This window comes from Cebidichthys violaceus, unplaced genomic scaffold (assembly GCF_023349555.1).
Source record: "Cebidichthys violaceus isolate CVI_PGR_0920_01 unplaced genomic scaffold, fCebVio1.0.p SCAF_8, whole genome shotgun sequence".
Classification (NCBI taxonomy): Eukaryota; Metazoa; Chordata; class Actinopteri; order Perciformes; family Stichaeidae; genus Cebidichthys; species Cebidichthys violaceus.
The window spans coordinates 15,799,370-15,826,481 of NW_027176964.1; the positions used below are offsets into that span (position 1 = coordinate 15,799,370).

The 27,112-nt window shown below is 42.8% G+C and overlaps 4 protein-coding genes across 6 annotated transcripts in view; 2 read left to right on the plus strand and 2 right to left on the minus strand.

Annotated features, from left to right (window-relative positions):
• The window catches only part of LOC137892618 (uncharacterized), a 30,535-nt gene extending 22,542 nt beyond the window's left edge, over window positions 1-7,993 (minus strand). The window contains exons 1-16 of the mRNA XM_068737898.1: window positions 7,930-7,993; window positions 7,382-7,551; window positions 7,214-7,284; window positions 6,815-6,980; window positions 6,424-6,561; window positions 6,060-6,143; window positions 5,226-5,329; window positions 4,453-4,618; window positions 4,066-4,248; window positions 3,809-3,961; window positions 2,823-2,967; window positions 1,831-1,989; window positions 1,622-1,740; window positions 1,307-1,519; window positions 392-550; window positions 48-232 (exon numbers count right to left, since the gene is read on the minus strand). Of these exons, the coding sequence (XP_068593999.1) occupies window positions 48-232; window positions 392-550; window positions 1,307-1,519; window positions 1,622-1,740; window positions 1,831-1,989; window positions 2,823-2,967; window positions 3,809-3,961; window positions 4,066-4,248; window positions 4,453-4,618; window positions 5,226-5,329; window positions 6,060-6,143; window positions 6,424-6,561; window positions 6,815-6,980; window positions 7,214-7,284; window positions 7,382-7,551; window positions 7,930-7,993 (2,279 nt within the window). The remainder of the gene's footprint in view (window positions 1-47; window positions 233-391; window positions 551-1,306; window positions 1,520-1,621; window positions 1,741-1,830; window positions 1,990-2,822; window positions 2,968-3,808; window positions 3,962-4,065; window positions 4,249-4,452; window positions 4,619-5,225; window positions 5,330-6,059; window positions 6,144-6,423; window positions 6,562-6,814; window positions 6,981-7,213; window positions 7,285-7,381; window positions 7,552-7,929) is intronic.
• Window positions 7,994-9,346: 1,353 nt separating this feature from the next.
• zgc:153115 (uncharacterized protein LOC768186 homolog) lies at window positions 9,347-12,277 on the plus strand. The gene is made up of 2 exons (XM_068701492.1): window positions 9,347-10,104; window positions 12,021-12,277. Exons 1-2 carry the CDS (start codon window positions 9,609-9,611, stop codon window positions 12,275-12,277), a joined length of 753 nt encoding a protein of 250 aa, XP_068557593.1. The 5' UTR covers window positions 9,347-9,608.
• Window positions 12,278-19,812: 7,535 nt separating this feature from the next.
• Window positions 19,813-21,613, plus strand: tsen15 (TSEN15 tRNA splicing endonuclease subunit). 2 transcript variants are annotated; one of them, XM_068737741.1, is made up of 4 exons: window positions 19,813-19,993; window positions 20,073-20,154; window positions 20,704-20,839; window positions 20,941-21,613. In XM_068737741.1, exons 1-4 carry the CDS (start codon window positions 19,922-19,924, stop codon window positions 21,110-21,112), a joined length of 462 nt encoding a protein of 153 aa, XP_068593842.1. In that variant the 5' UTR covers window positions 19,813-19,921; the 3' UTR covers window positions 21,113-21,613. The 2 variants fall into 2 exon arrangements, with proteins under 2 accessions (XP_068593842.1, XP_068593843.1); XM_068737742.1 differs by having other exon boundaries at window positions 19,813-19,987.
• On the minus strand, window positions 20,928-27,051 carry zgc:55943 (uncharacterized protein LOC406337 homolog). Of its 2 annotated transcripts, XR_011105421.1 has the most exons (8): window positions 27,016-27,051; window positions 26,700-26,891; window positions 25,390-25,531; window positions 24,296-24,375; window positions 23,791-23,861; window positions 23,581-23,644; window positions 22,703-23,242; window positions 20,928-21,202 (listed from the first exon to the last, which is right to left on the minus strand). XR_011105421.1 is itself a non-coding variant. In XM_068737743.1 (7 exons), the coding sequence occupies exons 3-7, from the start codon at window positions 25,478-25,480 to the stop codon at window positions 23,219-23,221; spliced, it is 330 nt and encodes a 109-aa protein (XP_068593844.1). In that variant the 5' UTR covers window positions 25,481-25,531; window positions 26,700-26,891; window positions 27,016-27,051; the 3' UTR covers window positions 22,078-23,218. The 2 variants fall into 2 exon arrangements, 1 of the variants encoding a protein (XP_068593844.1); XM_068737743.1 differs by lacking the exon at window positions 20,928-21,202 and having other exon boundaries at window positions 22,078-23,242.
• Window positions 27,052-27,112: the final 61 nt, after the last annotated feature.

Sequence of the window (27,112 nt, forward strand, 5' to 3'; positions counted from 1 at the left end):
CGAAGGTTAGGGTTGTAGCCCTTTTACAGGTGTTAATATGGAAGCACTTGGGTTTGATGTATCCAGTCAGGGAGAAGTGAGACGTATCCCTGTAGTTGATGTTGCCCTTCAGACGCAGCGACAGGAGGGAGGTCGTGTTGATGCTCAGTTTGACGGGCAAACCAGACAGAGACGGTAAAACCAGTTCGTCTGTCATCAGCACGGCCCTGTGGTTCAGCTGAACCTCCTGACCCTGGAGGACAAAGAGGAAGGAAGGTAGATTGAGAGTGAAAAAAAAAAAAAGCAGCGAGAATGAAAATGAGAGGGAGGGTAAACAGAAGAAGAAGAAGAAGAAGAAGAAGAAGAAGAAGAAGAAACCAGCGACTGTAAGAACAATCGACCTCAAACATACCTTGAGCAGTTTGACAGCCAGGCCTGCCACGCTCAGCGACAGCTGGTCAATCTGATTGTAGAGATCTTCACATGTAAACACGCTGAGCTCGTTGCCAAAAACCTTCACACCGACCCGACACTTGGGCCTGTTCTCCTCTGTTCTCCTCCTCCCAAACAACTGCAAAAGACAAAGCCAAAACATGCTGTTAATGAAATGTACCTTCACTCAATGCAAAACTTTACAAAACAAGACATTTGAAGGTATAGAAATGTCCCTTCAACTCGATAATGTTGCTATTTTCCCATGTGTATCCTTAAAAGTTTATCGATATACATGTTTGTGAGTAATTAGGGGAATTTGGTACAAGTGTAAATGTGCTGGGGCATTCACAATCTTCCTTATGATCCTTTTACATTATCCTTATCGTCTGGTGAAAGTATCAAAACTTCAGCTATTGCTTTTTTTTCAATTAAAAAGGTATTAAAAGTGTAAAAAAAAATGTTTTACTCCTCTCTATAAATTGAATAATTTGAAATAAAAACCGCCCTTGTATTGTAATTCTTAATCCTTTATCTTAGCAATTGTCTTTCTTGTTATCTATATTCAGGGTACTCTGTCGTCGTCTTTGCTCTCTTCACTCTTTGTTGCTTAAAATGCTGGTTATCATGTACCTGAATCTATTGAATTCTAAGGCAAAAATGACAATTGCAAATGTAAGAATTAGCTGCTTTACCCTGTATTTCAGTTATTGTAAACTGAATATTTTTGGGGTTTTGGACTTGATACAAAAACACTGCATTTTTTTGAATGCACTGTCAAGACAGCAGCATTGACTAAAAGTCAAAAATCTAAAACGCAACGTAATCTGCTTCACACTGCTCCTCCCCATCCGCAGTAGAGATGGTTGTTTTACAGATATCTCGGTGACCTCACCATGGCCCTGGCCCGGCTCAGATAACCGTTGGTGCCAGATAAACACTTTTCTTTTTCTGCTCCATGGTCATCATCTGTTTTCCTTCTTGTCCTCTTAGTCTCTTTAGGCTGCGTCTTTCGACTTTGAGCCACAGACTCTCCATCGGAGTCAAAGCTTTGGTGACCGAAAACATTCTTCAGAAGGGGTTCAGCATTTTCAACGTGAAGGTCCACCTTAGTCGGGAAACAAAATGCATGCATTCAACATCATTTTGTAAGATTCTAATATACATATTCGACATACTAATATAGGAATCAAATGGATACCAAACTCACTTCCAGAAGGTTGTGGGCTCTGCCGTGAAAATATAGAGTCAGGCTCGCAGTGGCAGATCTTGGTAGAAACGATTTGGGAGAGAAAACCAAAGATGTTTCCACGTTTGTAATTCCCATGCCTGAAACAAACAAAGAAGCAGAAAAAAAGTCAGACATTAATCCTGATTGCAATTTTGCTTTGTATGAAGCTGAAGTGAAGCCGCCATTACCTGATGAAACCGTGTAGTCTGAATAGGAGGAGTATTTCAAAAACTCAGCTTCAAAGTCTCTGCTGATAATGTCGTCAGGCAGTGACTCGATTAGGGCCTGCTTCACGGGGTCCTCGCTCCTCAGGACATTAGTCAGGTGACTCCACACATATGATCCCACTAGAGAAGCAGGAGAGGAAAGGCTCATGAACGTCAAAGAGGATAAGGATGTTTTTTTACACACATCAATGTCAAGCTCAAGCTCTCGTCAATGATTATTATTTTTAGCCGATTGGACATTAGGCCTTTTAACAACATGTCTTTTTGGCACTGACAGTTCTGAAGTTTGATTTTGTCAGCTTTGAGCCTTTTTGCAAAGTCAGCTTCTTTAATCAATAAGTGAAAAATAGATGCTGTGTCATAATCAAACACTACGGGAGAAACCTTGTTGAACAAATTTGATCAATAATTTATGTAAATGAGTAAAATAAGCAACCCAAGAATGGACCCCTGGGGCACACCCCACTCTAATTGTGCTTTGTGAGATTGGCAACCTAACGTCTATATAAGTTGTTCTCTATTATGTATTTAATTCTTTTTTTGCCATGAATGCTGTTTCGAGAACTATCTCTCTGTTATTTACGTAATAATTGTTGTAATTTACTGGAGCAAATGCTTTTAATAGATACACAAATATGGTACAAATAAATTGTTTAACTTTTAGGACAAACATTGAAGATTTAAATTGGTTTATACAAACACCATGGATCATCAACTTTGTATAAAGAAACAAATGCGGCCAATTTGAAGTCAATTCTTAGAACATAAACAACAGAAAATATGTGTTAAAGTGGCTGCGACAAAGAATATTTCACCTGTTTGACAATGAAGCAGAAATATGATGATGAGAAGCGGTGGACTTAGTTCATCAACAGTATCATTTGCTAAAGATGTTACGTGGGAGAAGCTGCTATGAGCATCCCCTCTACAAACTACAGTGGTTTAAATCAGACCTTGGCTGGATGTTTCGTTCTTCAGCGTCATCTTCACCACTTCAAACACGTTCTGATCGGAGCAGCGCATGAGCTGCTGGTATGCAGCGATTCTGACCTCGGGGTCCTCCCGGGAGGACCGGTACAGCTGCAACAGCACAGATCTCTGAAGAAAGGAACATGCTGTCAGTCACTGATGTTAGACTGCCGATCACCTCTTCACCTCTTCACCTCAACTCGTCATGAATCAATTAGAAAGTCAGCCTCGGTGATATGAAGACTTATCATATCTACATTTGAGTGACAAACCTCCCCTTAAAAGTGAACATTGGCTTATAATCAATTAAAAGGTCCAGGATCCCTACCTTGACAAATTACTTTATTATGTAGAGTGAGCTGGAAGTGAGCTAATTTCTTTTCCACAAATTCAAACAAAAAAATATGTGAAAGAAAGTGTAAAAGAAATATCTTGATGTCACTGTTGCAAATGATCATTACACTATTGTCTTAAAGTGGACATAAAATGCTAATTCCAGCTTCATACTTGTATTTTGGGTTTCTAGCGGAACATGTTTCACAGCTTTACTGTCAAATAAACACATTATACTTCTCATACTGTCCGTCTTAATATACCTGCATTCACCCTCTGAAACGCTTCGTTTTTAGCGTCTGTCTCTTTAAGACGTCTACCGAAAAGAAAAAAAAAGGCCCAGTCTGCTCTGATTGGCATGCAAGAATAACATGGTGCACCTCAAGCTGTGGAAATGGGGGGGGGGGGGCTGTATATTCTGATGAGCTTGCATGTGACATAGGAAGGGGAAGCAAATACCGCTCAGATCACAAGTTTTCTGATTTAGGCAGCCCACAAAAAGGGTTGTCTTATTTAACGGTTTGTGGGTTGGTAGTCATTACAGATACCAAAATGCATGCGCACATGCACTGAAAAAGTGAGGTTTTTTTTTTTTTCTCATACGGCCATTTAAGAATTAGTTTCAGAATCAACTCACATCAGCTGAGCAGGGAAAGCGTCTGAAAGCTTGGACGGCAGCGAGTCTCAGCTCCAGTGCAGTTGAGTGGCCGAGCATGAAGCACTTAAGCAGTGGAATGAAGGTCGGCGCAGACAGACCGGTGTTTCCCACTGATTTCAGCGCATACAGAAGCTGTCGGTTTGACAAAATATATGCATATTAGTTTATGTAAAATTGTTCAAAGCACCGGTTTTAGTCACAGCTTTGAATGTGTCTCGGTCTGAAAATAAAAGCACCTTAAATCGAGCGGGTTGTTCTCCCTCGCAGCCGTCCTTCAGGGTTTCCTCCAGCGTCTCTACGAATGACTGTACCTGAGGAAGTTCACTACAGGAGCCTTGAGACCTTCGGCACAGTTGATGGACCAGAGATGATCCAGCTAACAGCGCCTTGGACCGCACCTCAGGGACCTCCAGCAAGGCCTAACACAGGCAGCAGAGACACAGTATGCGCTCAGCCTCTAGGCCTTAACAAGATGAGGATGTTTACTTGTAGAGATGGATGGAGATGCTACTTGCATTTCTATATCTCTGGCGTCAATTTGACTTATAAATCAGGAGTGAATACAGAGAGCGGCGTTGACGACAGGTTTAGGTCATCGTTAATGTCACATAGATCTTTCCTACATTGACGGAGTCGATGATCTGTGGCGATGGATGAGGGATGAGGGCTATGGCGGTGAGAAAAGCGTGAGTCTGCTCCTCCTCCAGCTCTTTGTTCCTCATGAGGTCGGTCAGCAGTACGATGCAGTTTTCAGATCCACAGGCCGGTAAAGCATCCAACAAAGGCTGCCTGTCCAAGCAGTTAAATCAGCATCAATGTGAACCTCTGCTGTGTAACCGCTGTTCTACATTACAATGTGGTGTTATAAACGATGAGCTGATTCCAGTCTTTATGCCACGCTAACCGACTGCTAGCTGTAGCTTCCGATTGACGCGAGGTGGTTCTTTAAACTCGATCTCATTCAGTTGAGGCCAGTGAGTCATGCAATGCGCAATAGTACACAACATGAGGTACTGCCACGCCTCACAGAAAAGGAGGTCATTGTTAATGTTGTTATCAGTTACACCTGTGTTTAACAAGAAGTCAGAACATCCTCTACGATAAAGGTGTATTTGCGATATGCTGCGATGCTAAGGACTTAGGAGGGGACACTCTACTGTACGTCATCTGTGTTTCACAGTAGTTTCTGATCAGGTTGGCTACTGTCCCACACAGACTGTTCCTTCTGTACTTGTTGACTGGGCCAAAGGCTGAGCATTTTAACACTGTAACCCATAAACAAGAGTCCTATATCGGCTTTAATCCAATTTGTAACCAGTACGTAGAGACATTTATGAAAACCTGGAGGACTAGACATAAGATGCTCCGTTATAAAAAACTCTGGGGAGATACTGACCAGTCATTGCGACACTTGAAAGACGCTTCTTGCCAAAGTGTCTGGAGTTGAGAAAGAGTCAGATCTCGCAGCTGGAAAGCCAGTTGAAGGAACTTTTGTGACACCTTGGGAGAAAATCCAAACACATACAAGGACTTACGTTATATGCATCATAAACAAGGGAAATTTACACTATTCCTTTTTTGTGAACACACTTTTTCAACACATCAATCACCTGATCCTACCACAGTAATAAATCACAGAGTGTGTGGCCTCTGATGGCCTCTTTTAAACACATCCCATGTAAATAGGCTACAATGAAGGTTGCCAGATTGGATTTGATTGGCCTCCTGTGTATGAGACACGTTAAAATGATACACAGCAAAGCCCAAGGGGAAGTCAAGCCCCAAATACAAACACAAACAAGCCAACAGTGGTCTGGTAGAGTACATCTACTTATAAGGGATTAATATGAATGTGTTCTTTACAAAAAAATACAGTTTAAAGATGACTGCAACCTGTTGAGTCCTACCAGTTGTGGGTCTGAGGTGAGGCTACATAACATCCTGACAGTTTGACTGGCTTGCTGAGGTGTTGATGCTCTGGCTTTTCCTGGCCTAGCAGGCCCCTCATCCTCAAACTGCAGGTCAGTGAGCACGCCGAGACGGAAGGAATCTGCACGAGCATTGAGGAGAACGAGCATCAGGGTCCATTGTCTGTAAAACCGCACAGTTTGCTAAGGTGTTGGTACTACTCCTGACCTGCTCCAGAAGGAGTGCCCGGTTGGGCTCTGAGCAGGAGCAAGGTAGACACCGTTTGGGTCTTCACCAGCCCTGCAGCCCTGGACCACGTCGCCATTGAAACGGCTTCAGTACAGTTGACCTCCTCCATCACTGTAGGTCCATGCCTCTGAACGCAGTGCAGCTCTGACTGCACCGACTAGCAAAAAAAGACAACAAACCTCCCATCACAAAAAGCATGAATCGAAACCAACTGTTGAGCCGAATGACTGATGTGACTCAAATGTTTGGCTGAAAAACGACATCCTCTTATTCTGTGGTGCAGAAAAGTGACAACCGACGTCATTGCCCACTTTCAACTTCCACTTCTCTTGCTCTCAGCTCTCAGAGTTTACGTTCTATTTATTGAATAGAACGTAAACTCTGTGTCCACAGCGGTAGCCACATTTTTAACAAACACAGAAGAGGGGCAAACTCACCGTATCTTCAGTTAAAGACACTGAATGGGGCCAGAAGTTTGCCAGCCTGGACTGATGGCACTGTTCTAGAGATCTGCTCTTCAGCAGCACAGGTTCTCTCCTTTCGTACCTGCTGGTGCATGTTCCGTACACATCGGTCTGAGAAAGAGGCGGTTAACAAAAAGTCAGATAATCCCCGTGTGAACGCACTATATTAAGGCAAGATGGTGTTAATGGCGGTTATTGTTTGTAGTAGGAGTAGAGGTGGTATTTGTCAGACTAGAAGAAGTAGTCGTTTTATTTTGAAATCTCGATGAAGACTTAAGAGCCGGTGTGTGTGTGTGTGTGTGTGTGTATATATTTAGCAAATTGGGCATGTATAAGATAGAGCATAGCCCTCATTAACCCTCACCTCCTTTTCCAATTGCTGTTTGGAGGCCATGCGGGAGGTCTGGAGCATGCTCAGTAGAGCTCTTTTAATGTTGAGGGCCCACACCTGCTCCCCCTCCTGGAGACAGAGGGCCGTGACCTTTCCCTCCTGGAGGGAGAACTTGAGGCGCTTTCTCTCCAGTGACTCCCTGGGAAACAAAAACACCAGATGAGCCCCCCCCGAGACCCGAGAACTACAGACAAGTGGAGCGTCTGAACAGAGAGTATCACATTCAGAGGAAAAACACAGTTGTAGCATTCCAAAATGATCTGGACTGCAGGCCGAGAAAAGACAGAACCACATGCATGTAGAACAACATTCATTCATTCACTAGACTTTATAAAAACAGATGAAAATTGTGTGAAATCAAAAGAATAATACCTCAAGCTCTTTAAACGTTGCACAGAATGTTCTTTTTGAGGGGAAAGACGCTTAATCTGTGGATTCCTAATCTGTTGGACAAGCATGTGCATAGATCATTGACTTTTTGCAGTAGCCTACTTTGTTTTTTTCTTTAAAAAAATAAATAAATCCTTGATTAAAGCTGACCTGCATCATTAGGTGACACTTTGAAACCACGTCAATATCGACCACACAGTCCAAAGCCAGTCCATTCCTGCCGGCATTGGAGCCATGAAGGGTTGTGGTAATTGTCGTGCTATATCTGTAAGTATACCTCACCCCTCTCTGATAGGACAGGGTAGGAAGGGTGGGAAACCCTACAGACAAGAAACAATAACCATGAATTGTCTTGAATGGAAAAAAACACGTTATTTAAGTATTTGTCGTGAACATGCATCATATTCAACATAAGCGCAAACTGGATTCTCACCAGCACAACTTGAGTCACAGAGATTTGGTTCGGTCTGAAATCCATCAACTTCTGCACAGAATATCAGGTAAAAAAAGATCTCAGATGTAATGACAAAAAATACCAACTTTTCTCAAACAATGCCTGCTATAAATATAGACTCAAAAATCAAAGGAATTCCATCTTGACTCTAGTCAACTCTAAATTCAATGGACAATTAAATTGCACACCAGGAATAAAAAAAAAAAAGCATACAAGAAAAAACAATAAAAGCCATAAAACTCACCATGTAGCAGGAGAAAAATGAGCGTAACATTAAGACAGATGAGCAGTAACAAGGACATAGCCATAGCAACCCTAAGTCACGGCAGGTCTGGCTGCATCTACGCCTCCACATGTAAGCGAGATGAAAACCGAGCACTGTTCACAGCCACTGAAAGACCACACTTGTACGTGGGCTCCCTCAGTGACCCATGGTGCTCACAGCGACCAATCAGGAAATACCTTCCAAGCTGGGGCAACAAAAACTCTCTGAGCCAATCACTCGACACGGTACTGGGCCTCACACACACACACAAAAAATAAAGTTTTCTTATTCCTCCCATTAACCTGGACATACATACGACATGAGCCACATGTGAAAGAGAGAAATTCAGTTTATTGCAGGGAAGTTAAACAGTTTGAACGCTGGCAGGCCAGCATTATAATGACATAGTTATCTGCAGGGATAGACTAGGACAAAATAACAACAACACCTTATGCAGAACAGTAGAATAGCACTTCAAAACAAAAAGTTGTATAGATAGATTGGAGAGTATTTGCAGATACACACTCCTATACACATACACACACACTGTCTATATCAATACACCACACCACCAACTTCTCTGAAGACAAAGCAAACTAGTGGAGAGAGGTAGGCTACGAGCTCGTCTGTGTGTCTTGTGCTAAAAAAAACTTTTGAAAGTAGATATTTAGGGACTATAAAGGCTCTTCGTATGACTTTATTTGCCAGCAATATGAATTAAAAAAGCCATGCGCCGCTCAGCCACGTAGTTGGCCTCAAACTAAACAGCTCATCACGCCTCCCCTGCTAACCCCATCTCCTTCCCCCATCATTACCCAAGCTGCCTACCACCTACTTTCCAGGATGCACCCGCCGCCACGGTCCACGCCCGATCTGCGACGTCAGTCACTGCGTGCTGCTGGTTGACGCTGCGTTCAAAAACCTTACAAAAATGGAATTTGTAGTGTTTGCGCTTAAAATACTGCTAACGAGCGTTCACCCCTCAACTTGTAGGTCGTGAAATAGTAGAACAATAAGTTACAGTAAGTATGCCAAAATAGTATGTATTATGCTTGAACTAAAACAATTATACACGTATTTTAGAGGTAATATATAAAAGTACGCAACTAGAACACAACTAGATGCTACATTCACCGTTTGAGTTTAATGTTGGGATTTGTGATTTTTTATATGACATAGATGTAAATGTATAAATCAAATAGCTACTGGAGCAATTGTAGTGAAAGAATAAAATCGCCCTCCCAGTGCGTCATTTATAGAAGTGTAATCTCATCAACACCTCTATCCTGCTTTATCTGACAGGTCTTGAACGCATCTCCAGTCCGGACCAGGGGGCGTAGGTTTGACCGGCTTCTCCGAGGCTCAGACACAATGAACCGTCAGACGGTGAGGGACACGCGTGTTGGCCCGGAGGCATTGGCACGGTTTTAGCACATTATTATTCTCGTTTGTATCTTTTTTTTTGATAAACTTAGTCTTTTTTATAAACTACCGATACTCTGTATGGCTGTAACGAGGCTCAGCTGGAAACGGTTGGTTCGTCGAGTTTGATGAAAACGAGGTCAGGCTTAGACTACCGTTAGCCCCTTCTGGCGGAATCTTTTTCGTTTATTTTTTTTTTTTTTAAAGATAAAGCCTCCCAAACAAAGCAGATAACAATGTCGTTGACTGCTTCGTCTGATTATTTTGCTGCCGAGTGTCTCGTGTCGATATCCAGCGGTCCCGTCCTGCACAGACCCACCCCGGTCGCCCCCGCCAGTCTGCCGACCACGGTGGGCCTGCTCCCCGGGGAGCCCGAAGTGTCGTGCGAGGACAGGGAAGTGCGGGAGGCGCTGAGGCTGGAGGGGGCCAACATGATGGCGGTGGCCGGTATCCTCACCGACCTACACGGCAAGTTCCGCCCCATGTCGGCCTACTCGGAGAGCAGCAACTCCTCGTGTGGTGGGGAGAGCGGTTACACCACGTTGTCCGACCCCACCACCCCTACCATGACCCCCTCTGCCACCCCTGTCCCCGGACAGCTTAGGGGGGGAGGAGGAGGAGGCGTGGGGGCCCCGCGGTCCCCGGTGAAGCGACACCAGTGCACTTTTGACGGATGCGACAGAGTTTACGGGAAATCGTCGCACCTGAAGGCACACATCCGGACACACACAGGTATGGAGAGACACAATAACAGTTTGGTTGCATCAGCGGTTCACATGCTGCGTAGCTGCTTAGCTAACCCCCAAATATATAAACATGGTCCCCGAATTCTGCTGTGTCGGTGACACGCAAGCCCATATGGTTATTACGGGACTAATCATGGGGAAATATGGGACATGTTGTGCTCTTTTGTGTGTGGTTTCTTAGAATTAGCTAATAGTGGTGTGGTGGAAAAAAATGTTTCCCCATTTACCCCCCGCTTGGTCCAATAACGTGGCCAAACAAAGAGGGAAAGACAAGAAAAACTCTCCCCTCAAGAGACTCTGACAAAGAAGTAAACTAACAAAAGAACTGGGCTGGACGTTAAATTCGGTGACGATGGTCTTCCTCCCGCCCGCATTTGCATATGAAATGAACGTAAGACGAAACCTTAACGTCGAGAGCAGAGAGTTTATTGTCGGGCAAAGTTGGTCCTGTTGACGGCAGCAGAAGCAGCAAGTGCTCGATGTTTTGACTGTGAAGTTGTTTCTCTCTTCCCCGTCCCCTCCCCTCTGGGCCATCAACTCCTTTTCCTGGCGTCTGCTAACGAGTTTAAATCGATTTTAATTCTCTGCGATGTGTACATTATTGATAAAACGTTGGAGGGAGAGCTGCAGAGGGTGCGTCCGATAATGGATGCGTCACCCCTCGATGTTGTGAATGAACACGTTTTCATTTCTTTCTCTCTTTTTTTTTTTTTGTATGTTTTTTTTTTTCCTGAGGAAAGTGTTGCACCTCACTTTCCCACCGTGCGTTGCCGCGATGCAAGAGCTCGATCGTGGGTTGGGAGTAGATACACCTGTCAGAATATGGAAAAACGGGAGCTCTCAACAGCTGAGCTGAAGCGTCCATGTGCATTTTCGCTCAAATAAATCGGTGTGTTCAGGGGTCAGTGAGCAGGCGCAAACGGATTAAGGACAGGAAACGGCTCAGAGAAACTGTGGAGGGAACGCCCACAAAGAACTCTGCAACAACAACGTGGCCTGGCTTTGTGATCTTGAAAATGGCACCGAGCATCCTACTCGCTTATCCCTGGGTTTTTGCTCGTGTTGCCTGCAGGAGATTAAGGCTAGTAGTAGCTTAGCAAGACTAATCTGGAGAATCCATAGCCCAGATATGTTCTGTCACGTATTTAACAATGTGGAGATTATTTGTCTACACACCACATTTCATAAAAAGTAATGCAGGCGGTAGATTTGTGAGACTAATTGCTATTAAATGTGCTCAGGTGAAACTTAATTTCTGCTCCGGGGATGTAGTCAAACATTTCTTACTGATATTTTACATTTGTTTAATTAGAACATAGTAAACAAATCTATTCTGCCACATGGTAATTCAAAAAGCAGGCGATTATTAGATCTTGAAGGAGCAAAATACAACAATACAGAGACTATAAAGTGCTTGCACAATGCCTGAGATCATGTTATTAAAATGCAAAAATAAGTAATTATATAAGATGTGATCTATTAAAGATTAAATAATACAATAAATGCACAATTGATACATTCATTTGTGTAGAAAATGAATCGCGTATTAGTTTGATAATCGATTATTACAATTCTTTAATTAAAATGATTTGCAATCTTTCCCTAATTTCAGTATGAATGACAAAATCAGCCATTTGAAGACATCACCTCGTGCTTTAGGCATTTTCACCGTCTTTTGACATTTTAAAGACCCAATGATTAATCAATGTCTCCAGAATTCTGCAGGTAATGGAAGTCATGATGCTAGTTCATCGATGTACTACATTGGTGCGACACGTGTTGTTCTTAACAGCTGTGCAGAATGAGAATAAGTGATTAAAACATCCAATGCAAAGTTCGGTGTGATAAAGTTCATGGTGGTAAACGGCTCTCTCCCCTCTCTTCTCTGCCTCCGTGCTGCAGGTGAGAGGCCTTTCCCCTGCACCTGGCCCGACTGCGAAAAGAAGTTCGCCCGCTCCGACGAGCTCGCCCGCCACACCCGCACCCACACGGGGGAAAAACGCTTTCTGTGCCCGCTCTGCGACAAGCGCTTCATGCGCAGCGACCACCTGATCAAGCATGCCCGTCGCCACCCTGACTTCCAGCCCTCCATGTTGGGCCGCAACAAGGGCGCCTCCTCCTCCTCCTCCTCCTCTCCCAGCCCAGTCATGCACCATTAGAATGGTTTGGGTGGGTGGGGGGGTGGGGGGTTTCCTAGCAGGAGCACAGAAGGTCTCAAGTGGTTTCAAGTTAACCAGCTACAATCAGATCCACTGATTAGGATTTAGCATTGCTGTGTTTTACTCAAAAGAAATGCACATAACACACACACACACACACACACACACACACACACACACACACACACACACACACAAACAGAGCTGGATGCGAGGTTGAAGCAGCTTCATCCCTCCGTCGAACACAGACGAGTCATGTGACCACTATCCACCGGATCAACATAACTAGGGTTGGGTATCTAGAATGCTCCGAATCCATAAGAGGTGGGGATTTGTTAAGAAATGTGCTTTTCGATTCCACTTTTTTCGTTTCCTGAAAAACTTAAGTTTGGACCTATGCGCTGCATTTGCGTCGCCGGTTACACGTGTATCACAGTACGTGTATAATGTTTACAATACGACGGACTGGAGCTCGCTTTCAAAAGTGCGGCCGTGCTCCAGACGAGACGCCGAGATGTAATCCCTGCATGAAAATGCAGACGTGCTAAAAAAAAGAAAAAAAAGTCTGCCTGATATGACGACACATTTCCTACAGAATGGTTTAAGAATTAAACATTTTAGATGTCCTGTATCATGACAAATTAAATCAAATGAAACAATTTTTATAGAACACATAACCAGATGAAGAATGTCTGTTTTTTTTTTTGTTTTGAATCCACTCCATTTAATACAGGGCAACTCAAGGTACTTCATCACATTGATGCAAAACTGTAAAACTAGTGATACCGTAAAGCAGCCGTGCTCATTGATTGCCTCACATTGCCTAATGCAACAATATTAATGCCTCAGAGAGCGAAATGTAAAACGATTCAACTCGGCTCAACAGAGATTATTTATGTATTTTCCCGTTTTTTAACCAAAAACAAATGGCTGAGTACGTTGTCGTGTATCACTTGTACATGGCAACCCTAAACCGTATGAAAATAACTGTGTTTCTTTTTTTTTATTACTTTCAAGATACTTTGGTTTCTTTTCTTACTCAGGATTCGATTAGAAAAAGGAATCATTAAGCAGATTTGAATCGATAAACCCAACCCTAACGATAAAAACCACCTTTTCTCAACAAAAAAAACAACTCACAAACTTGCAGGGATTTTTTTCACATTTTCTGTAGAAGTCTTCACACTCATCATAAGCCACACCTCTGTTTCCTTGTGGTTCCTTTTGTAGATTGTTGTTGTGCTCTTCAGCACCTTTTTTTTTTTTTTTTTTTTTTTTTAACCACGGGTAACACAAACTTGTGCTGTTAGGTAGCGAGGCAGTGACTAGAAGCCTTTTAGACATACTTTTTTTTAATTTTATTTTTTTAGCTTTGCTCATTCCATATAAAAGTTTTAGTCGTGACATATTCCTTCATTTTTTTTACATTTTTTTTTATTGCATTGGTAACCATCATTGAGTCATTTTTGTAATAATCTATACTTTACATCCAGTTTAACTAATGATCAAATGTTGATTTCTTTGCCAGAAAGCGGATCAAGCTGTATAGGAGCTGTTTGCACGCCATCCTTAGGATCAGTTACCCCTCATGAAATGCTGGCACATAATACACAGTAGTATTATGTCTAATACTGATGCAAATGTATATAAGCTTTAAGCTTTTAATGTAGATAAATGGTAATGCTATTAGCAGCAGAATTAATATGTGTGATGAATTGTAGTCCTTATCTTAGGGGTAATGGTATACTCTTGATAGGATGGCATTGCCTGTGAGTGTCAGTGTGTGTGTGTGTATTTTTATTTACATCTTTTGTTAGCGACAGAACTGGGGAAAGTGTGTATGCTATGATGTCAAAAATATTTTTTTTGGGGGGGGGGGGGGAGGGAGGGAGGGGAAGTTGAGCTTGACTTTCAGCCTGCTGCCTTTCAAAGTAAAAGTCTTCATCCCGCTCATCAGGGGTGTGACGCCAGATGTACCGGGGTTTTTTTAAATTTTTTTTATCGGGTCTAACCAGAAGTCTAACACATGGCGTTGTGGAGGGGGGGGGGGGGGGAGACAAACAAAAATGCTCACAAACTACTACTACTGCTACTACTCTCACATTTTGACTTGTCAAAGCAGCAAAAGCACAGGTGCAGCTAATATAAATAATAAGTTGATGGTTATTCTACGAAGGCGTGCCATTGAACCAGCGGGCACGTTTGAACGGGATACGGTGTTATTGGTTACGCCTGTGTTTGACAAGTGAAAAATAATCCAATGTCATAATGACGTGTTGGAAAAATCAGATGACGTGTGAAGAACCTGTTCGGACAACTAAATATTCCTTTATGCCAAAATAAACGTCAATCAGCCATGCGTTTCAGGAGAAATAACACTCATCAGCAAAGTAATTTAGAGATTTGAAATCTTATCTGACAGGTCTGATTATAGAGAGAGAATCTTTTTTTTTTTTTTTTTTTTTTTGTGTCTATGTTTCCACACTGTTCGTCCAGCGCTTGGACATATTCCTTTTATCTCAGTGAACAACACTTAAAGCCTTAAACTATGTCATAACTACTTCGCTACCGTGTTTACAGTCGGATCCTTGTATAGGTATACACGCCCTGACGTCGGGCTCCTCACAGATACTCATTATGCAATATGGCACTTTTTTTCCTCACAGGTGTATTTTGGCTGAATGGTGTAACGGCTCGCGCTGTTACTAAGTAAGCACTGTGGAACTAATGTGTTGCTAACCGATGGTTTGTAAAAAAGAAAAAAAACGCCTTTTTTTTTTTGTCCAAGTGCTTTAGAAAACGTGATACAATAAGTTGGTGGTAGTTTTTTTTTTTTGGTGTGTGTGTGTGTGTGTGTGTGTGTGTGTGTGTGTGTGTGTGTGTGTGGGTGTGGCGTAGTCATCCAGACCATCTCTCGTTATGGAACCTGTATTTTTTTTTTTTTTTTTTTTTTTTTTTTTTTTTTAATTTTCTATATAGATCTTTCAACTTTGTCTCCTCCACATTCAGACTTCACATGTCTTCCTCACCCTTCACCATTTCACCGTCGACCTCATTGTCATGGGAGTGAATGCGATGCTTTGACGTTTTGTACTCAGAAGTTTGATCTGTTGACCGTTGGTGGTTGCTGCTGGCAGTAACCACCGACACATGGACTGTTCAACTAAGGAAAACACACAACTATTAATTTTTCTTTACGTCTTCAAATGGAAATATTTGCGCTCATCTCCTCTCACAGATGAGCGTCTTCACACACGGACTCTGTCCGTGTCTCAAAAGCTATAATATCACAATAACAACATACCTCACTGATTATTTTCTTCTTTACAAAAATCCATCCAAACTGTCTTTCAGAAAGTCCTGAACAGCCATCGACCTTTGGATTTCAGAAATGAGTTTTTATCAGCCACACGGTCTGCTACGTAACCCTTGCCCTTATCTTGTCTTTATATGCAACATCACTACTACCTGTATAGCAGCAGAATTTCGTTTTTTCCTGCCTCGATGAACTTCTGTTGTTAATAGTCAGTAGGAAATGAATCTCTGGGATAAATCGAGCCCCCTGTCATTTCAAAAAAGCCCAGCAGCGAGGGGAACGGCTCTCTGCCGCCTCGGGCCGAGGCTTTAAAAAAAAGGGGTTTATTAAAGTGTAAAGAACAACATATCTGTAAACTGTCACTTCACTGCAGATTTCAATGGAAAGAGCTCAGTCCAAAATCCTTCTGTTCATATCACTGAATGCGGCTTGACGACGGACGAGCGTTGTCCACTTTTGGATTTGATTATTTGCCGAGGAAGCAGATGCGACGATTCCGCTTGTCATCACACTAATTCAGATATGCACATTGTACAAAAAAAAAAAAAAAAATGGATGTTTTTTTTAAATTGATGCCTAATTTTTACATTAATGTAATTTTTTGAAAACTCTTCTCAACGCTTTAGTCAAGGTAAAGAGGAGGAACTGTGGAACTAAATAACCGCTGCAACAAGTCGTTTTGATATTTATATTCTCAGGTGTCTTAAATTTTGAGCATTGGAGTTTCAATATTTCCTGTGCAACACCTTAAGTACAAAGCATGTTTTTCTCCTTTTTTTGTTGTGCTGATTAATTTATTCCAAAAAACTTGTGTGGTTTAAATATTCTTTTCATTACTCATTTTTGTGATATGGAACAGTGCTAATATACAATGGTTCCATTGTTTGCTTGACATGAAAATACCTGTGCTTTTTTTAAGGAATTAAAAACATTTAAGTTGATCTTTGTGTCTTTTTCTTCTGCTCATTGAAGTTGCACTATAATCACTTTACAGGCAATTAAAAAAAAAAAAAGGAAACGTGGCGTTGCCGTCGTTGACCCAGTTAATGCATGGAAGGCAATATTAGTGGCAGCAGGGTTGCTATCCCAACGTTTGTATTCATACGACTCATTAAAACATCAAACATTTCTCATAACACGATAATGGGATGTGTTTTATGACAACTTCCATCTTGTTAGTATGTCGGCAAGAGAATGTCAACGTGAAAAACGTCATGTGGAAAAGTTTAGAATGAGAAACTTTCTTAACTAGAAACTGTAGATATACACAGTTAAGAATCGGGTGTGTTTATGGACCTGTATCACGTAAACTGATGATAAATAGTTATTACATGGAATCTATTCACCATGAAGACATTTTACTTTTGGAAAGACACACTACTTTGAGACCCTTCGTTCTCAGTTTCACCGTCTCTTGTTCCGGTCTGTTTCCACGGCCTCGTCGTCCAAGATGGTGGAGGTCTCTGCGTCTCTGACGTAGAGGCAGGAACTCATCAACAGGCAGCGTTTTGTTCAGGAGGTTTTTCCCTTGCGAGAGCTTCTGGGCCCCCCCTCCCCCCCGTTCTGTGACGTGACGTAACCCAAGGTCCAGTAGGAGCAACCTGGGCACACGAGGTTACTGACTCCCTTCACCCAGCGCTCCGGCTTCTTCACCCGCTGCCGCTCACGGCCTACATAACCTTATGAGAAAAAAAAAACTGCACAAAGTGACTGACGTGAGGCCCCATTCAAGGCCCAACATCTGTACATTTCTCATGATGGTCACCAGCCTGCTGCAAAACCCTCAAGTCACACGTCTCACATCCTCCAGCGCAATCACTTGCAGCAGTTCCTGCCGCACCACCTAGGGGGAGACACGTAACAGCAGTCAACTCTGAAGGGTCTCCGAAGGGCCTGAACCTCTTCATACCATCGCTCTTCATCAAACTGCCACACCAGCTTCACCGGCTTCACCGGCTTCACCGCACGTAGCTGAGTCTTGCTTGACACATCTACCAGAGGTACCTGTTTCCAGATGTTCCAGATGAGACCCATGGCCTGCAGCCGGGAGGCGTTCAAGGCTCCGTGGACAACACAAGGAAACATACTGTCAGCTATAAGACCTTTAAAATGTCCACTCGCTTGCTTCTGGAGCTTTCAACCGTACCACCAGGTCCTCCTCAGCAGATTGAGCGGAGATGCCGTGGCTGTTCCACGTTCGTGAGCACTCGTCGTCATTCAAGTTGATGTAAAACGTGGCCTATAGTCTGCTGATGAGGCCCATTTAATATGGTCAAAAGCTATGGAGCAAGCAAGTAAGTGGGCCTTGAGTTACTTTGGGTTAAAGTTAGATTCTCCTCAATTACAACGCGGACACTTCAGTGTTAATATAATCCATTATAATGATATAAAAAAACTTATTTTGAAGTAATATCACCATTTTTTGATACTTTTATCATTTTGATAATACTTTTATACTTTCATGTAGGTTAAAACTTTGATTGCTGGACTTGTAATAAGTTGTAATAACTGGAAGAAATCTCTTTAGCTATAACACGTGTATTTGTACCTCATTAAATCCCACCTTCCCATGTTATTTAGGCATAGTGTGCATCTACTGTGAAGGCTCCGTGGCTTATAGGCAACTGGAAAGAAAAGTTACACATTCGCATTTCACATGCGGTTTAGCAAATTTGCCTTATTTTTTGCACAGTCTTTTGGTTTCAAGGGGATTTGTTAGATCAGTTCAGCGTCTAACTGGTGTGAAAACAGTCAAATAAGAGGGGGAAGAGCAGGAAATGAGAGGCAGTGGGCTTTAACAGAGGAGTGAGGCATGTGTCGGGTCCGTGAGAGCCGAAAAGGACCAAATGCTCAAACAGGAAGAAGACAAAAAAAAGTGAGCAAAGACCGAAGATAGAGAGCCTTGAAATTCCTCCTGGTACTCCCAATCGTCAACTACAGATATGCACATTTAGAGGAAGTGCCTCTGTCAGTGTGTGGGTAAACTTTCCTCTTCTTCTTCTTCCTCTTCTTCTTCTTCTTCTTCTTCTTCTTCTTCTTCTTCTTCTTCTTCTTCTTCTTCCAGGGTCCTCACATACATCTGAGCCCCTGCGGCGGAGCAGACGGATCACGTCTCAGAAGTTGGAATTTAAAGGCTTTTTGATTTATTTATTTTTTGCAGGTTGCCGCTGTCCACAAACTGAGGAGCGCAGAAGAAACATGAATAGATGACGGAGTGGTGATAGTGATGAACCAGATACTGTGATAATGGATAATTCCTTCTGAACAATGGGACACTTCATTCTTTGTGCCTCTTGGTGTGTTTTTTCTGTCTCACCAGTATTGGACTATGAAGGAAGTTGCTGCCTGTGAGGTGATTCACCTCGGTTGCTCCACGGGCCTCGACTCCACCGAGTGGTAAAAGTGTTGAACTCTTTTGAGCCACAGAAGCAGAGGCTGTCCTGAGATCTCAAGGGACATTACTGACGTCAGCTCTTTGTTTTCACTTCTCTCTGGTTTAATGATGAACATTATTGTAAAATGTGAAGAATGAAACATTTACACATTGCTGTTAATCTTGCCAAAATTGGTCAGTTTAGACAAATTAACGTTTGCTTATTTTTTTTGTGTCAGTTCTCAAAATCAAAAACTTTTCATTAGCAACAAAAATCCAAGAGGCATATTCTCTGTAGCCTCAGACTGGTGCAAGTAAGGGAAAGAGATAGAGTCTCACACACACACACACACACACACACGCACGCACGCGCACACACACACACACACACACACACACAGGGAGGGAAAGGAGAGAGAGAGAAAAATTATATTCTTATTATTTATTCTTACTCTAAATTAAAATGTAGTGTAAAACATAAAACAATGTATAATCTTTTATAATTTTATTATATAATTGCTTTTGTATTTGTTTATGTCTAATCACAATTTATATTTATATACTTTTATCTTACTGCTTTTATTTTGTTTACAAGTACACACACACACACACACACACACACACACACACACACACACACACACACACACAATAAACACAATGATATAATAATCTATGATAATAATATAATAAATTATCAAAAAAAAGGAGTGAATTTGAATCAATACAATGGATACTGCGTGGGTTTTTGTGCCCTTCCTTCAGTCTGTAAGGCAGCTGCCGTTCCCCAGCCTCGCTGAAATGACTGAATCCACCCGGACGATTTACACTGTAGCACACCGGCAAACCTTGAAAAACACAACTCTCACATGTTCGCGGCAGCAGCGGTGTGTCCTGGCGTTAGCGCGCGTTTAATGGGACAGTATAGTTCGAGTCATTTCGTTCGGTAGTTAAAATGTCGGAAGCGTCAGACAGAGAAGAGAAACCTCCGCCTCCGAACTGGATCCTCCGGCACCCAGCAGTGAGTGTTAGTGGACCTCCACGATGCATTCAGGGTTCTGTTGCTAAACCGTGCAAAACAAAACACTGTTTTTCCTTCTATTTAGTACCAACAAATGAAGAGTCTGGAGATTGAGGACAGTGCGCAAGTGCACGCAGCTTTCCTCGTGTTCATGGATCTTACTGAGGGTCAGTTATTATTATTATTATTATTATTATTCCTGCTAAACTATTACTGTTGTGTCTTTTTGTGTGTCATGCAGACAGGTGTTGGTGTGTGTGTGTGTGTGTGTGTGTGTGTGGGGGGGGGGGGGGGGGTCATCTAACAGGGTGATATTATTTCTTGAGTATTATTTATTTTTCACATGAATCAATTGTGCTTTAAACACGGATCAGCTGTGTTTCCTGTAAGTTGTGTCCCCCCCCCCCCCCCCCCCCCCACCATTATGGTCAAAATGCTGCTTCAGCCCCTAACAGATGATTACGATGAAGAAATGAAATGTTGCTTATTAAACCCCATTAATACAATTTTTCATTTAATTCATTTTATTTGTCTTTACATTTTCAAAGTTTGGTATCTTAAGGGGAAAGAAGTAATAGAATCAGCCTTTTAAAATCCCGATTGTGAACTCCTCCTCAGGTCCACCGTTTCACTAAAACGGTCCTGAGGACGTGGACCTGGTGTCTTTAATGGAGGCTACCGCTCTCACTCCACTCCGTGTTTCTTGCTCTCCGCAGTGCGTCAGTGGAAAGAGGTGTCCTGTGTCAAGAGTCCTGAGCTGCAGGTGATTTTGCTGGAAGGGAGGGAGAAAGAAGGAGCAGCCGTCCACACAGTTCTTCCACTGCCTGTTCACCGATCTCTGAGCCACAAGAGGTAAACAAGACGCTTGGAGGGTCTCTCAGACGTACCCCCCCCCCCCCCCCCTCCCTTCCTTCTTTTGGTTTAATCACAGCTTCCTCCTCTCCGCTGCGCAGCATACGTCACGTGCTGGACAGAGGCTTCCCGATGCTGCTGTGCGCCGTGGCTTCTGACTCCACCCTGGTCTACCAGAGGATGACCGATGGGCTGGTGACACCGGACCCTCCCGCTGGGCCCTTCCAGGATTTGGGACGTCGGCAGCACCGGAAGAGACGGCAGAAGCCCTGAGGCGGCTGGAGTGTGGCGTCATCTTGGTGTCGTGGGTGAAACGTAGAAGGGCGGAATGGGACAGGCGGGGGGCAGTTGTGTAAGCTGCTCCTAAAAAAACAAACAAAAGGTCTAAGGTGTACAGAGAACATGGCAGCAAGTGCAAACGGACCGAACCACAGGGATCCATACAGGCGGCGTCGGTGCGAAACGGCTAGCTAGTATTCTACCAGCGAAGTCTCATTGTCAAAGATGTGAGGTTGACAGAATGTTTGGGAGATTTGTGGAGGAGGTACTCCCTCAATGCAGTCAGGGATGTGTTCACACACTTGACATATATGAGGTTACCTGCCTTCCTCAAAACATTCATGCAGAGGTCGATCCACCAGGAGATCCACAAAACGTTTGGGATACATTAGTACTAGAGCCTGACTGATATTTGAACGTTTGATTATCAAGACGTATTTCTTATTGTCGTAAAGACGTGCAATTCAACAAGAAACGTGCTTTATGCCTAACTAATGTAGCGTTTGTGTCATTGTTTTTTTTTTTTTTTATTATTTTCTTACTTTCTCAAAAACAGAAGTATCTTATTTTGAAAGGATCATTGACCGACGTGTATCTACAGGCACCGGAAAAAAGTAAATAATGCTAACAAAAAAAAGAGCGTCATTTAAATTGGCTCCAGGCGAAAGTGGCAACAAAGGTATGTTGCATGAATTCATGCGTTTGTAAAGATTTTTTTTCCGTTTATTTTCTGTTAAGCTCTTGGTACAGTGCTGTAGTGACACACTATGTAACGGTGACACTCTTAACGTTATGTTCCCGTGCACAAAATATTAGTTTATTTTGCCCATTTTCCAAAAAAAGATTATATTCCTACTAAATTTACATGCTCATGGACATGAACAGTCCACTCCTGATTGCATGCAGTGCTACATTCGGAATGATATCCTTAGACTTTATGTACTTAGATTTATTTTTGTTTCTTAATATTAAGATAAAATTGCCTGATATTATCAGCCATCAATTGGGCTCTCATTGGAGCTGTCCAATAATAACAATATCACCCAATTTTTGGTATTTTTTTTACGAGCTCCAGTGCCTTTATGGTGAGACGACTTTGTACGATATGGTGCAGCATATTTAATCCCATTTGTTAATGCAGCAAACGGTGTATTCATTTGAATCCCGCTTCAGTGAGCAGCCTAATGATTCAGTCTTTACAGGAACACAGCTGTGTGAGTAAGTTACTGAAAACACATTTATTTTTCTAGAAAACCAAAAAGTCAACAAAGGAACCAGAACACAACAACATAACACTGGTGAGCGCAATACATAAGAGTTATTATGTGATGTAGCAAGAGTCCACGCTGTAGGTTCAACACGGGACGGATACTGAAGCGGTGGACATCGGAAACCCCGCGGTCCCGAGTGCACGAGTGTGTCGCTTTAATGGTGCAACGGTGTCCTAATGAAAGGAGGGACTTGAATAACATGAGACAGATTACAACACTTCAACCCTGAGCCTTATTCAACATAAATACTCTACATCATAGCAGAAACGGACATGGACAGACGGACACTGTACTGTAGAAAAGAGGTTCATACTGTGTCTTGGAATGCAGGAAGTGTCCCAACCTGTTGACTTTCCAGGGAGGCATTCGAGAATGAAATGTTCAAAATGATGCGGACGGAGACGTGATCTTCACTTCGAGAATCCGACAGAGCGCAGGGTGCCTCTGTCGTTGGAAATGTTCATGTGCAACAGTCTGATCGTTTATAGGGAGCCTCGGTAAAAGCCACGTGTATATCGTCATCCTGCAATGGCTTCGTTAAGGAAGGGGAAAAACCTCAATAACTTAACAAAAAAAAAATATTAAACCATCTTTGATATGTGTGGCCCTTTCCCTCTTGGTTGATATATGAAGGAGGGAACTAATGCTGTGAGCGGGAGGGCAAAAAAAAAAAAAAAAAGGTGCTTGATTCAAGTCCGTTTCTCAGGAGCGTACGTACAAGGTAACGGTAGCGCGCGGTACGATCCGTCCGTAACACCGCGATGACGGTTCTTTCATATCGGATGGGGGGGGGGAGGGATACTCGACCACAGCGCTACGTCACATCGTCCTACTCTGAGCAGTAGTCCTGGCCCTGTGAACAAAACAGATGTTAGTCTACGTTACAGTTTTAGTCTTATTTGAGGATATGTATTTCATATTCCTAAGGCTTACAAAACAATCACAGTGAGCAAACTGTTAACAGTGGAGCACTTAGTGCAACATGTTTTCGACAACAGTCGAAAGCACATGACACGACAGATTGAGGCTTTTTTTTTTTTTTTTTTTTTTTTTAAAGTATGGCATCTGCTGTGACCCCACTTGCTACAGATTTGATGCAGTGATAGGATTAACCTCACTTAGCAGGAGCTTTTTTTGTGCAAAAATATAGAAACACAGTGACTCCAGTGACGGGGTTGTCATATTTCTTACTTTTTCAATTTTCTCATCCAACATCCGGAAGAACTCCTGCTGACTCTCTGAGGAGTGGATGCTCCTGCAAAAAGGGGAAATGGTACAGCGGGTTAGAGCCTTGCAGTATTACTTAAGGCAAGACAAACGCACAAAATGAATACACATCACACAAACGCACAACTAATACACATCACACTAAACACACTTTCATCAGCCGGTGACACTTACAGAATCTTCCCATTTCCGTTTGACCCCGTTTCATCCATGTGTTGACCTTTACCGAGGAGAGCACTTTTCTCCTGCAGGACATCCAAGCACGCACGCACACACACACACACACACACACACACACACACACACACACACACACACACAAAATCAGGCATCTGATCCAAAAGTTGTCTTATGTCCCATCATTCAGCAGAATGGAAAACACGGCACACAATGAACTCATTACACTTCCAAATTAGTTATCAAAATATATTAACATAACAAATGTGTGGTATTAATACAAAAAGCATTCAGTTTTTTCTAATTAATATGCAGACGTATGCAGCGCGGAGCACCAAAACCCTGAAAAATATGTCCTGATTATGAAGTTTATGTCATTTCGATTACAAATTGACTATTTTTTTTTTTTTTTACAGATGCACAGAATCCATCACACTGTAGCGTAAATGTCCCGTTACAGACGCGACAGAAGACATGAAAAGAACAGAATAGAGTCACGAACTGTGCTGTCCTGGCCGTCCATGACGCCCTCTTCTCCACTGATGTACTTGACTTTCTCCACTCCTTTCATCTTGTACTCATCTGTGACAGGGAGGAGCACATCTCCTCTCGTTAAGACGCGACAGCAGAGGACGACCCAGTCGCAGCACAGCCCTCCGGGCTAATAGTTCTCACAGTTCAAGTACTTGGCAAAGTAATTATGTGCTCGAGTTCTCACGCTCCACACTAAATCCTCCGTTAACAATGGTTTGGCAATCTGCGAACACATTCTCCTCTTTTCTCTCGCCTCTCCATCTTTTCCCGTCACACATGCACAGCCCCCCCCCCCCCTTCCTCTATCTCACTCCCACGCATTTAGAAAGAAGGACATGAAAATACAGTAGCGGTGCATAGTGATGAGGGCCTGATGGACCGATACAGTTATAACACATTGTTGTTTTAGCTCAGGGAAGGACAGCTCGAGTTTAAAAGCTCATTCCAGCACTTTGAATCATGGCTAAACATTTTGAAAGTGTTTTATTCTAACTATCATTATTATTGATATATGTATTATAAGTAGTAGTTGTATGGGCTAAAGTTAATATGAGAAATTGAAACGAAACATAAAATATGTCTTAATGGATGTTGACAGTGCAGGTAGATATTTGGGTTTTTTTTTAACATAATTGTAAACTTGAATAAACAAAAAATTGTAAGATGAACATCTTGAACTCGGGAATTTTTAACATTTCATAGAATTAAAAAAAAATAGCTAAATGATATTGCTGCATGAATTAATAGTGAATTTAATTGTTGGTTGCAGCCCCAGACAAGCTATTATTATAAAGTGATATAGCCCTAACTGACCTGTCATGCGCACCTGCCTTCAATAAAGCACTAATCAATGGTTCCTTCATTATATTGAGATAATTTCCAAAAATTATCCGAATCGATAACTTCCATTTCAGCAGTGAATGACATTGATTCCTCATATTTATCAAAAGGTCAGTCTAACCCCAAATATAAAAGCAACAGTAGTGAAGTGGAAAGCCACACGATAATAGAGGCGCATTGGAAATGTGATCAAAAGTAAAAAAAAACAAAAACCAGACTGACCAGAGAGCAGGTCCCCGTTGCTGTAGGCTTTATTCTGACCCTCTTCTCCGTTGGGCACCGCAGACACCTGCTTGGTGGAGGTGCAGCCCATCTCCTCCTCCTCAGCTGCTCTCCTTCTCACCCCTGAGCATCACAGCCACACCTGGGGGAGCAGGTATGAGGGCAGTGTGGTCGTATGATACGTGCAGATCAGTAGATCACAAACGTATTTTTTTTTTTTTAGCAAGACCGCACGAGCAGAAAAGCCTCGGAACACAGACAGGCCCCTTGATTAAGGTTTGGTCCCTGGGGAAATCATCTGAGGAGCGTTTGTCCTTATTAGAGACATCCAGAGGAGAGTGCGGTCTCTGTCATTATCATTACAGGAAGTAAACGAGTCTTCCTTTCGCAGGATTCCCCTGAACTCCAGCTTGGGAATCACTCTTTTTTTTTCTTTTCTTTTTTTTCCTTCTTCTTCACTCAATTAGTTATGAAGAGCCCCACCCTAGCATTAAAAAACACGCGGGCATCCCAACCTAATTCTGGAAAAGACCGTAAAATAGACGGTCTAGCCGGGTGTGTGAATCATGCACACGCCGGTCTGGGGAAAACACCAATCAGAACGTGCGCGTGGTTGTGCCAGCTGCACCGCAACAATAAGGCCTTTCAAGCTGTGAGGATACCACTGTGCCAAGCGAGCCGCCGGCTCATTTCTATTAGTGAATGGGGGGGGGGGGGGTGTTCTGTGGCGCTCAGAGGATTAAAGTGTGGTCGTGCACAAGTGCTCCCATCTCCACCGTCATATTGACTCGGGAGACCCGCAGCAATGGCTAACATACCGCTATCTTTGACCAGTATATTTGCGTCAGCTCTGGGAAAACGCAGAGTGATTGAAATCCATGTGGTATAAATGATCTTAAACGCACTTAGCGCTCAGCTGCAGGATCAGCTGAAACCGCACACATCACTATCCTCCTCACAATTAGCTCACATTTGTACATTTATGATTAAAAGCTGCAGCCTGTGAACGGTGCATTGCTGGGCTTTCTTGTACAATTAGAGGCAAGCCGATAAGAAACGAGAGGTGAGAGGAAAAATGCATTCCCTTTGCGCTGCAAAATTTCAACCATCGTCTCATTTCACAACATCGCAGAGAGGGGACAACGATCGGGGTTCCTTAAACAAGTAATAACAAAAGGAAGGTGCGAAAAAAGAGCAGCCATTCTACGGCCAGCAGGAAACGCCGAGGCGACATGGCAAAAAAAAAAAAAAGGCAACCAAGTAAACGAACAATAGCAAAAATAAAGGTACAACAATGGGGGCATTATTACCTCTCCGGTTTGTCCATGGTTCCTCTGGTTTAAATTCAGAGAGGCTTCACTCCTGAAGCAGGACCCAGACCGCATCTGCACCTCTCGGCTCAATACAGGCATCAGCAGTGGAGATGCAGTCAGTACGTCTGCCAGCTGTCTGGTCGGAGCTCATGGCCCGACACTCTGTTAAAGTGATAAAATAGTGGCGACCTATTAGAAAATAAAGGAGCGAGTCAAATATTTCCAAAATATTAATATTTTTTTTAATTGCTATTATTTTTCAGCGCTAAAGCACAATTTCCATACGATTTTTTTTTTTTTGGAAGCATCCTACCTCTTGTGGATGGAAATTCGACTACGAAGTTGAAATTTCACCCGTTGCCACACGGACCTAATTCACCGGCGCACCAGGAACTTCGTCCAGCTCATTC